The 11,888-nt window shown below is 32.3% G+C and overlaps 1 protein-coding gene across 3 annotated transcripts; it reads left to right on the forward strand.

Annotated features, from left to right (window-relative positions):
* Positions 1–1,088: 1,088 nt before the first annotated feature.
* LOC8278954 lies at positions 1,089–10,134 on the forward strand. Of its 3 annotated transcripts, none has more exons than XM_048369927.1 (15): positions 1,089–1,475; positions 2,226–2,669; positions 2,949–3,042; positions 3,648–3,834; positions 3,918–4,176; positions 5,489–5,704; positions 5,786–5,872; positions 5,959–6,093; positions 7,349–7,462; positions 7,577–7,824; positions 8,005–8,085; positions 8,406–8,637; positions 8,965–9,063; positions 9,153–9,338; positions 9,551–10,134. In XM_048369927.1, exons 2-15 carry the CDS (start codon positions 2,331–2,333, stop codon positions 9,647–9,649), a joined length of 2,376 nt encoding a protein of 791 aa, XP_048225884.1. In that variant the 5' UTR covers positions 1,089–1,475; positions 2,226–2,330; the 3' UTR covers positions 9,650–10,134. The 3 variants fall into 3 exon arrangements, with proteins under 3 accessions (XP_048225884.1, XP_048225883.1, XP_048225885.1); XM_048369926.1 differs by lacking the exon at positions 1,089–1,475 and adding an exon at positions 1,482–1,623; XM_048369928.1 differs by lacking the exon at positions 1,089–1,475 and having other exon boundaries at positions 1,670–2,353; positions 2,472–2,669.
* The last annotated feature ends 1,754 nt before the right edge of the window (positions 10,135–11,888 follow it).

Raw genomic sequence — 11,888 nt, forward strand, 5'->3', positions numbered from 1 at the left:
CCATTTAAGGATTTTGTCAAAGTCACACACATATATATATATATATATATATATATGTGACAGTAATAATAAAAAATAATTAATATTAATAAATATATATTAATTATATATAACATGACTTCATTGAATTAAGTCGTTAAGGAATGCTAGTGGAGCATTAGTTGTTTAAGAGAAGTGATTGCTAAATTTTATTGCATAGAGAAGACTTTTGACTTTCTAATAAACAAATGGGTCAGCAATTCCCCTAGTGTGATTCCATGTTATAATACATAAAAGGGTTTCAATAATATATTTCATATTTAGACATTATTAAATTGTTATGAAAATGACATTTCCCCTTAGTCTCATCAACAATCATTTTATATTGTTAATGATTCTTACCCATAATACTTATTTATAGCTTTCTCATGGACATGGATCCTAAAATCAAGGTTTAGGATGAAAAAGATGTCATGTTTTAAAACACAAATCTATTGGTTGATGACATACTTCAAATTAGAATTAGATCTTGACACATTTCATATTGTGCTTTTGGTTGAGATTATTATTCAAATATCTTTGAAAAAAAATTACATTCTATATGAAGTTCTTACCAAACCATATCGATAATTTCCTTTTTTTTTTTTTGTTTCCTTGCATTTTTACCTTATTTTTTATTTTTTTATATTTTTGTACTTTTCTTTTAAAATCTACATTTTTCTTTTTGAATAATTACTTTTTTACATTTTCTTTCAAACACATAAAATATTAATTAATCAAATGTAAATGACATACACTCGGAACAAATTAGCTACTCATTTTTTTTCTTGAATTGACTATGATTTTATTAAAATAAAAGATTAAGGCAATATTGAATTTCTTATGTACATTTATGAAAATAAATTTAGATTATAGGAAACTCTAATTAACCCATTAATCCAATAGCTTCATCCATTTATTTATTTTTCATACTAAATTTTTATGTCATTTGATAATAAATGAGAAAATTAAATTTGAATGTTTTAAATTTTTATGAGTGAAAATAATAATCCAAATTTTCAGGTTGTTCCTTGAAATAATAAATTAAATAACTTTTGAATTAATTGATACAAAAAAAGCTTCTGAAATAAAAAAATAAACAAAATTATTTAAAAGCAAGGTAAAGTGGAAGGTTGCTAAAAGAAGGAAAAAAATGAATTTAAAAGAAAAAGAAGGTAACATGAAGGGCATTTATAGTAAAAGTAAATCTCTCTTCTCAAAAAAAAAAAAAAAAAAGAAAAAACTCAAATAACGACAATATAGTAAATTCACCTTCCGTTCAAAAATTTGCAGCCAGCCTTGGAGTTGGCGGCTTCGCCAATTGTTGTTGGCCCCTCTCTTTCTCTGTCTGATTGCGATTATGATAATATATAATTAGGCAAATCATGATTCAATTATTTATTTCTCTTATTGAATTGCATTTTTTGGAATCTTCCTTGCAACCTCTTTCTCATTCGGTAATCTCTCTCTTTCTCTCTATGTTTCTTTCTATATTTGTTTCTGTGTGTATCCTCAAATCCCTCAGTTTCACAGATTTGTTGCTTAACCATTTTTGTTTTTAGGTTCTTTTCTTGCATATTTTGCAATTCCCGTTCAGTTTTAATGGTCAGTTTCGGTTGCCATTGTAAATTAATTTGAATAAATTTTGAATGTTGTTGTTATCAGTTCTCGTACAGGCTATTATGTTGAAATTTTGGCGCTTTTTTTGCCAAGAGAGATTTCAGTTTCTATATGGTTTTTTATTCATTGATTTAGATACTTAACTTCTAGAGTGTGTTTCGAAAATCTAGAAATGCAAGAATTGAATTTTGTTTTGTTAATTCTTGTGTGTAGAAAGCTTACACTTGCTATAATTCAGTTCTTTCGAACTTAAAAAAGAAAAGAGGGTTTTAAAAGGAATGGAATCATGCATAAAATGAAATGATTTTGCTAGAATTTAATTCAATTGATTTCTTGCACATGATTTATTCCAAACAAGGCCTCATGGCCGTAGTTGGTGAAAATTCAGAATCATTTTAGTTGCATTTCAACTTGACCTTTTCATTTTGACTTTAGTTTGCCCTTCTTCAGGTCGTCTGCAACTAAGAACTAGGCATTTTCTATTTTCTTGGCTCATTGGATAGCAACGAACTGTAACATTTTCTGTTTCTGGTTCTTTTCTTTTCTTTCTTTTCTCCTTTTAATACGTTTCTTTATTTTGTTTTCAGTTTCTGGGTGCTTGTAGAGAGCTTCAGGGGTCAAAGAGGAAGGATTGGTTCATATAAGTTGGCAACTCTAATTCTGTGCTTATTGCTGGATAGTCTTTCCAGATAATGATCTCTAATCAGAAATGGAGGTGCTCATGGTCTCTGATAGCTATAGTTGCTTCTATAGTAGCTTTGCTTTCTATAGTTCATTTATCCCTGTTTCCTGTGGTTCCTTCCTTTGATTACTTCACTGCTCGACAAGCTCAGGATTTATGTGCTCCTATTAATCGATCAGATGAAGGAAATACTGTTTTGGAAAATTTACTACCTACTGTTGCTTTAGATCATCGATTCCCAGTTGATTCACATAAGGGAGTTGTTTATCGTGATGCACCATGGAAAGCTGAGGTTGGACAGTGGCTTTCTGGTTGTGATTCAATTACTAAGGAAGTCAAAGTTGTGGAGGTAATGATTATAATATTGAGACTTTACGTGTTAAATTTATTTTTCTTTCACTGATGCTAAATTCATTTTTCTTGCAATTGTGACACTGCTGACATAAAGATCTGATGGTTCTATCCGTGCATGAGTGTCATTTGAGAAATTCATCATCATCTTGCTATTTTCTTATGTTTATAAACTAGAGGTTGTTTCAGGATACCTATAGATGGCTTATTTTGACATCCAATCTCAATTTCAGTGGCCGAATTTTTATCCATATGCGATGAACTGTTCTGTTGGCAGATAATAGGTGGTAGGACGTGCAAAAATGATTGTAGTGGTCAAGGTGTTTGTAACCATGAATTGGGGGAATGCCGGTGCTTTCATGGATTTAGTGGTAAGTGTGTTCCCTAGCTTTTCCAATACTCATCCCACATTTATGGCAGAAAATGTGTCAAATGTTGAATATGAAGCAGCAACTAGAAACTTATAGTATGACATGTTCATTTGATTATGCACAAAATTAGAGCCATGAGCTTATTCCCTCAATATTTCAATGAACTAGATTGGTCCATGGGAGCTAAAGCAGTGAGACATGGCACTATTTTAGTTAGGATTTCAAGCTCTTGTGGGAAAGTAGAAAATTCATTTGTCACAATAATCAATATTTCCAACTGATTTTATGAATTTGAAACTTGAGAACTTCTGTTAAATTTAAAATATTACACTTCTTGGCTTTATATTTCTTTGATAGCAAAAGACCCAGCAAGAACCCATGAGGCTACCAATACAACAACACTATTTAGGAACAATAAACTTTTGATTCATTATTCTGCAAGAAAAGAGTAAATATATTACTTAGAAATTGATGGGTCATTACTCACTATTACCTGAACTGGACAGAATTTATAGAGTAATTATAGGTAAGAAATAGAAAGACAGAAAACAGCGTGTTCCGAATAATATTCTCTTCTGACATTGTTATTGTTTCTGATGGAGTAGGGGAAGAATGCTCTGAGAAACTGCAATTGGAATGTAATTACCCCAAAACACCAGAGCTACCTTATGGGCGGTGGGTTGTCTCCATTTGCCCTGCTTATTGTGACACAACAAGAGCAATGTGCTTCTGTGGAGAAGGCACAAAATACCCCAATCGTCCCGTGGCAGAGGCATGTGGGTTTCAAGTGAAGTGAGTGAATATAGATCATAGGATGGGCTTTGGTTGTTTTCCCCTCAACCTTACGAGTCATGACTCCTTAATCTCCCTTTCAGCTTACCTTCTGAATCTGGTGGTCCGAAATTGACTGACTGGGGAAAGGCTGATTTGGACAATATCTTTACAACAAATAAAAGCAAACTAGGGTGGTGTAATGTGGATCCACACGAAGCATATGCTTCAAAGGTGAAATTTAAAGAGGAATGTGACTGCAAATATGATGGTCTTTTTGGGCGTTTCTGTGAAGTGCCTGTGCAAAGTATTTGTATCAATCAATGCTCTGGACATGGATATTGCCGGGGCGGATTTTGTCAGGTACCAGTTTTTCTTTTTCTTTTTATTTCAAACATGGAATTTGATTTGCTTTACCAACACTCAACAAGCAAAAATAGAGAATAATGAAGTAATAGTATTTATAAATCATTAATGTGGGAAAATGTTTAAGGCTCTTGACTTATTACTACAATAATCAACATATTGCCATTTTTTTCAAAGAGCATCTTCATTAGAGGAAAAAGAGAGAATCATTTTTCTAGCATGTCTTACTTTTCTCATTACATCTTCATGGCTGTGTAGGCAGAACAGAACTATTCTAAACTTTATTAACCACCTTCTCATGCAAATCAATAGATTACTGCCACTAATTAAGCACTAGTGTATTTTGCTGTCAAAACCTAGTTAATTTTTATTGGCCTGGAGGTGTAAATGTCGCTCCTTGTGGAGCAACATTTTGATGCACAAATTTAAATTAATACTTTTCCTATTGTTGATTGCAAGTTGACTGATGTATTATTGGTAATTCTTCAATCTTCATTTTGCTTTAACTGGTTTGTATTGTTAGAAACCAACATGTCATTCAGATACTAGAAAATTGTATGACACCTACAGTTCATATGATCAACCTAATTGTGACGTCACATTAAATGTAACAAAAGTATAGTTTAACAGGGCCTTCTTGTGTAGGTACCCATCTAGTTGAGCAGTGAGCTTCTAAGTTGATGCCCCCAAATTATCTTTATTGGCAAGAAACTGTCTATATGGATAAAGTTATGGTAGGTAATGCTGAATAATTGAAAGACAGTTTGACTGAGAGAATCATCATGTGAATGCTTAGTGACATGAAAAGCACAGAATTCTCAGGTCCATAAACTTACTTTCAAACAGAACAAAAAGAAAAGTTGGACAATATCATATAAAGTAATGAAAATTATACGTGGTTGACATTTTAAATTTAAAGTTCATACATCTCCTGAAATTCAATTTGGTGCAAGTTACACCAACCACCACTTTCATAACATATCCAACCATATTTGTAAACTCTTGTAATTGAAGCATCTGGTCCCCATTAAATTGCCTCACAAGTTCTCTTTTATCTTGATGGGTAATAATTCGAAGCAACAGCTTTGGATATTAAAATGATATGATATTTGCGGGAATCGACAAATCCTTGCATATTAATTATAATAAAGATAGAAGCTTATCGGGGCATATGAGAAATCTTTTTATCATATTATTAAGGTAAAAGAATTATCTTAAGCTATGCTGTAAATGAACAATTCAATGAATTTATGCCATTCTTGTGCTTGTTACTGACCTATTTTCTAATTGTATCAACACTATTTTTCAGTGTGACAATGGCTGGTATGGAACAGACTGCAGTATTCCATCGGTTGTATCATCAGTAAGCGAGTGGCCTCAGTGGCTAAGACCTGCTCTCCTTGATGTTCCTGATAATTCACATGTCATCCAGAAACTTGTCAATCTCAATGCTGTGGTCGAGAAGAAGAGGCCCCTTATATACGTATATGATTTACCACCTGAGTTCAACAGTCTACTTCTTGAGGTAAAATAGTTTCACTTTTGCTTCTTGATATATCTTAGGAGCAAACTTGTTATGTTTACCACCTATTGTATATTTTTATAGGGGCGACATTTTAAGTTCGAATGCGTAAACAGAATTTATGATGGTAGGAACGCAACAATATGGACTGATCACCTTTATGGTGCACAGGTATTGTTTAAAATGAGATTGACATCAATTCAGCTTATAATATAAACTATAGCTCAAAAAGACTCTGTGTCTCTCAATAATTGCAGATGGCACTGTATGAAAGTCTTTTAGCCAGTCCATATCGAACATTAAATGGAGAAGAAGCTGACTTTTTCTTTGTTCCAATTCTCGATTCATGCATCATAACACGTGCAGATGATGCTCCCCACTTGAGTATGCAGGTTACTTTCTATAGCTGTCATTTGTGCATGCACAAGTAAATATGCAATTCTATTTTTGTATTCTTTAATTGGGGGAGAAAACAAACTGAAGATGAGCTGCTTTGTATGCTTGCGTTCTCGTACATCTGCGTGTGCAATGATTTTGTGGCCCATTTAATGAATAGATCTGAACCATCATATGCTGATTCCTATCAGTTGTAATCACAAATAGATTTTCTTTTGCTGTATAAGTTGTCGTGGGTTGTCATAGTATAGTGATATAATCTCTTTACTATGTTTACTATGTGCTTTCAATAGGGAAAAAACAGAATTTTAAAGCTGTATTTCTCCCCACAAAATGCTTCCATGATATAGTTCACCCTCTTTACTAATTTACCCCATATGCTCTCCCTGCCATCTTTACTAGCATCATAATTTCCCTTCTCAGATTGTCAGATATTGTCTAAATCCTTGTGAACTGAATTCCTTCCCACTCTTTACTTTAATTCTTATCCAGTCATTGCATAGCATCCAAAAAGTGGATATATCATTTTCAATTGTTCAAGTTTTTCATATGAACCACTCACACTTATAGCTGTTTGTCTAAGTTTCTCCCACCATATATTCTCATCTGTTCTACCATAGTATTTAGAAATTTCTCTTCCTGTCCATGTTGGGTGCTTAGAATTGAATATTTAAACATGATCTGGTGATCATTCTTTTTGATGAAGTTTTACTAGAATTCATTATCAAATGGTCAAGAAAAATAATTACGAGGGGAAAATGGGATATATCTGAATGAACAACACTATAGATTTGCTTTTACATACATGCTTTGGTTCTTATGCTAGTAGAGAGACCTTGAGAAATCACCTTGATCTGTTGCAAGAATGAAAAGATTTAAAGGCTAAGAGAGGTGGCTTTTGAATCTGCAGATATAGGAAGGTGGTTCAAGATTAGAAGATTATGTATTACTGTTTAAAGATACCATATATATGGATGTTGGTTTAATAAGTTCCATCACATGTGACATTTTTAACATCAAAAGAAAGTGGTAGATGTAGACAATTTAGTACTTGTTGTAAATATAATACCAACTAGGTTTTTGTCAACTAGAGTAGATCAATTTGAAATCACAATCATCCAGTAGTCCAGTAAGTTGCATGTGTTCAAAACTGATGAAGCATCTTCTTGTTCATGTGACCTATTTGCAGTTGTATGCATGTAAATCCACTAAATTCTACATTATTATCTGTTTGTTACTTGTTAATCTCAGGATCATATGGGCTTGAGGAGCTCTCTTACTCTGGAATACTACAGAAAGGCATATGATCACATTGTTGAGCATTATCCTTACTGGAACCGCACATCAGGAAGGGACCATATTTGGGTATGATGTTGCTGAGGTTTTCCTTTAATGGCGATAGTGCATATTGTCTTATCCTTCTACCACGTAATATTTTCATGCGTATGCTAATCATGGCACCTTTATATCTGAAGGCAGTTTTTTTCATGGGATGAAGGTGCTTGCTATGCCCCTAAGGAGATATGGAATAGTATGATGTTGGTTCACTGGGGTAATACAAATTCAAAGCATAACCATTCAACCACAGCCTACTGGGCTGATAACTGGGATAAGATATCTTCTGATAGAAGAGGCAGGCATCCGTGCTTTGATCCTGATAAAGATCTTGTGCTCCCTGCTTGGAAACGTCCTGATGTCAGTGCTTTGAGCACCAAACTTTGGGCTAGGTACCTCTCTTACCAGTCATGTTCTTATGATTACTTCTCTAGCTTTCTTCTTTTGCTTCCTTTTGCTGTTTTATTCTTAAGGAAAAAAAATTAATTATTTTCTTGCTTGGTTGAACAATGTAGTGTTAATATTTCAAAATCATGCAAGAAATACTTAACAACTAAGTCATTTGTTTTCAGGCCCCTTGAAAGGCGCAAGACATTGTTCTTTTTTAATGGAAATCTTGGACCTGCATATCCCAATGGAAGGCCAGAACTTTCGTAAGTAATTGATAGCTGTTTAAAATTCTTTTGAAATAGGTAGCTGGATTCCATAAAAGACACTGATAGTGGACCCAGAGCAACATGGTTCAGCCACTTACATGTTGCATCTTCTCATTCCTTCTATTACAAAGCCTGCAATGTTAATATGTTTTACGTATCCTTTTAGACCAATGAATAATTTTCCATGCTTGGTAAACATGTCCTGTTGCACTTTTCTGGCTGGTCTTTCTTCTTGTTAACCAAACAGCAGGTGTTGCGCATGCAATTAATCCAAATATTGCAGCAGATCTGATAGTTTGTCAATGGCATATATGCAGGTATAGCATGGGGATCAGACAGAAACTAGCAGAAGAGTTTGGATCGAGCCCTAACAAGGATGGAAAACTTGGGAAACAGCATGCAGAAGATGTAATTGTGACCCCTTTGCGTTCTGAAAACTATCATGAGGATTTAGCCAGTTCTATTTTCTGTGGGGTGCTGCCTGGGGATGGTTGGAGTGGCCGTATGGAAGACAGCATTTTGCAAGGGTGCATTCCTGTGATCATTCAGGTACTGTAGTTCTGCAACGAACAGTGAAGTCAAAAGCCTCTTTAGTTTTAGCTTGTAAAAGCTTACAACTTTTGCCCCCTTAAGGCTTTAGAGTAGCAAATTGGAACTCTACATTTATGCTCCATAGAATAGCAATACTAGTTTTGTTTTTCACTTTTCTGTTATCTTGGGGGTTATGAAGAAACAGAAGGTAGCTGCCTATATCCTTTGATTATGATGACACTATCATTATATATATTGCAGCTTTCTGTTTTGAAAAAATTGTGGGTCCATGGCAATTGAACTAGAGCATCTTATTTAGTTTATTTTGTTTCATTTTCTGTTTAGGATGGGATTTTCCTGCCATATGAGAATGTGCTCAACTACGAGAGCTTTGCTGTTAGAATCCGTGAAGATGAAATTTCAAATTTGTTAAAGATTCTTCGGGTAATTGCATTTGCTTTGGGTTTGTTCACATAAAACGAATGATCTATAATATGGAAATTTGACTGTTTTCTGGTGCTTGCGTCTTCTAGGGATTTAATGAGACAGAAAAGGAGTTCAAGTTGGCAAATGTACGAAAAATCTGGCAAAGATTCTTGTATCGTGATACAGTGTTGCTTGAAGCTAAGAGACAGAAAACTGCTTTTGGTCATGAGGAAGATTGGGAAGTTGAATTCTTACAATTAGTTAATGATGACGTCTTCACAACATTTATACAGGTATGCTACTCTCTTTGCTGAATGTTCATTTGCAAGTCGAAACAGCAAGTTCATGTTTATTTATTCAAAAATCTATCCTTCAAGTACAAGGTACAAAATTGTTTGCTCTGCAGAGGGGGAACAAGGCTTTCAGATTTGAACTTGAACTGTTTGCACTAGGGTATTTATATTCATTTGTGTTACTCTTGCTGATTGTTACTTTGCTTGATAAGATTCTGCACTACAAGCTGCACAATGACCCTTGGAGGAGACAACTTAGTCATCTAAAGAAGGACTTTGGGTTACCACAAGAATGTCTAAGAACCAATTGAAGAGCTAAAACACATATAGAAAAATATTGCTGTAACTGATGGGTTCCTGAAGTGAAAGAGAGCACAAATGACAGCTTGTTTACTTCTTGGAAAACCGAACCGGTGGCGGGTACTGCCCTTTAAAGCCAAATTCTCCCATTCTGCCAAATTCTTCTAGCTTACTAACCACAGATACCTACAGGTAGAAAAAGATTGTAGCTTTCACCTCAAAAAAAAAGAAAAAAGAAGACAGACTTTCACCAGAGTCACCTGCATCATGATGTATAATCGCTCCCGATGAACATATGCTTCATATTTTCAGAGTTGTGTTGTTCTGTAGGTTGTTTGCTGGAAATTCATTAGATTCTTAAGATAGGAAGGAAACTTAAAGCATCCAATCACATGCCAATAGATGCAAAAAGGCAATTGTGTATTTTGATGGCTATGCATTCTTTTTGGACCGTCTCATCACAGTAGAATAGAAAGTGAAACTGTTAATAGAGTAATCCTTTCCAATCATTCATAAATTATTTAGTTTTTCTTACTATTAAGTCTCTATGTGAATTTAGTAATATAATTGAATCGGATTTTTAAAGAATATTTTATCTTTTCCTCATAAAAAATAATTTTTTTCGGCTCTTACTAAGTTACATATAGTTTGTGTATAAACATATCATTTAACCCATGATTAAAGATAAACAATTTATTTTTAATTAAAGAGGGATTAAAATTAAAAGTTACAAAACTTCTTTATCGACCATGATATCTTCTTTAAACTAGTAGAAAGAAGAGAAAAAGGGAAATTCTATATTTATTGGTAAAAAAGAGAGTACCTTTAGAATAACTTAATTTTCTATTTTAGGTTCAGAATACTAAAGATAAGGTCATTATTTAATATTAAGTATAAAGGGTGAAATTAGATACAAGTTTATTTAATTGTCGAACCTGTAAACTTATTTATAAATATTTGGGCTATACAAGACTTTAAATAATTTTATCTTTTTTCCAAAATATATAAATACCATTACTTAGTATACTTTTTCTAGGGACATTGTTGGCCGTTCAAATTCCATAAAAAAATTTGATTTCTTTTTATTAATGAAAAAACATAGATTACGCAATAAAAGATCGTCATTTCCTAACACTAGTTATAAGGATAAAAAATTATTTAATATATAAAAAATTTTAAGTTTAAAACCTCTCACTTCTAAAAGTAAATGCTATTATTAATGATAATAGATCTTAAGTGTAAAAATTCCAATTTGTATTAACTGAAGATATTATTTCTAAATTAAAATATTTCACTCTTATTTCACCATTATACTTTCCTTTTTATTTTTCTTAGCAAATCTACATTGTAAAGGTATAAAAATGAATTGACATTGATTCATGATTCAGCTGAAATTCACTGCATCTTTCTGGCTAGAATTACCTAATTTATTTGTTCATGTCTTAAATATATCCATTCAGGGTTGTAACTCTTCAAACTAGAAACTGTTTTTCGATATATATCTCAAATAAAAGGCCTTTTCTTTTTTCCTTTTCTTTTCCCTAAGAAATTTGAGGGCAATTAGGAACATCAATAAGTATGATAGCATAAAGTATTTGATATTACTTGACCCTAATATATAAAAAGATTATTGGTAGTTAATAGATAATGGATATGTAATACTACTAGAATTAATGTTGATAATGGATTTGAATAGGGTACTGGTAATATATAAATAAAATAAAATTAAATGTATATTTAAATACTTAAATTTTAATTATTTAATTATTTTAAAATTTAAATTTTTTACATAATTCAATAAATATATCAATTTGTAAGTTTTATGATATTTGATTTTTTTTAATATGTGACTTTAAGCTAAGTATTTAATATTATAAATAATAAAATTTGTGTCTTTTAAGCTAAATAGAAATTAAAAGTATTTAAGATGTTATAAAAATAGAATTCATGTGTTTAAATTAAATTAAAAAATTAAAATATTAAACTGACTAAATAATTAAAATTTTAGATGTTCAAATATTCATTTAAATAGATTTTATTATTAGTACCACTAGTGTATCTCTCTTTATTTATTTTGTTTGAAATTTACAATCTTGTTATTCTTTTGAAATATATAGATTTATAGATATTATTATTATTTATTAAAAATCAGTAAACGGATTTAATATTGAAATAGACTTGTACGGAGCTCGGGAATAACAGTAATAAAAATCCGGTAGTTAAAACGGAAGCAGATGGCCTTATATTTTT

The sequence above is a fragment of the Ricinus communis genome, chromosome 10 (genome assembly GCF_019578655.1).
Source record: "Ricinus communis isolate WT05 ecotype wild-type chromosome 10, ASM1957865v1, whole genome shotgun sequence".
NCBI lineage: Eukaryota > Viridiplantae > Streptophyta > Magnoliopsida > Malpighiales > Euphorbiaceae > Ricinus > Ricinus communis.

Bases quoted from the DNA above. Each gene is read 5' to 3' on its own strand.
- LOC8278954 (XM_048369927.1), top strand. From the start codon at position 2,331: ATGATCTCTAATCAGAAATGGAGGTGCTCATGGTCTCTGATAGCTATA. The intron at 4,177-5,488 runs GTACCAGTTTTT...ACTATTTTTCAG, and splicing joins GCCGGGGCGGATTTTGTCAG to TGTGACAATGGCTGGTATGG. The intron at 7,463-7,576 runs GTATGATGTTGC...ATCTGAAGGCAG, and splicing joins CAGGAAGGGACCATATTTGG to TTTTTTTCATGGGATGAAGG.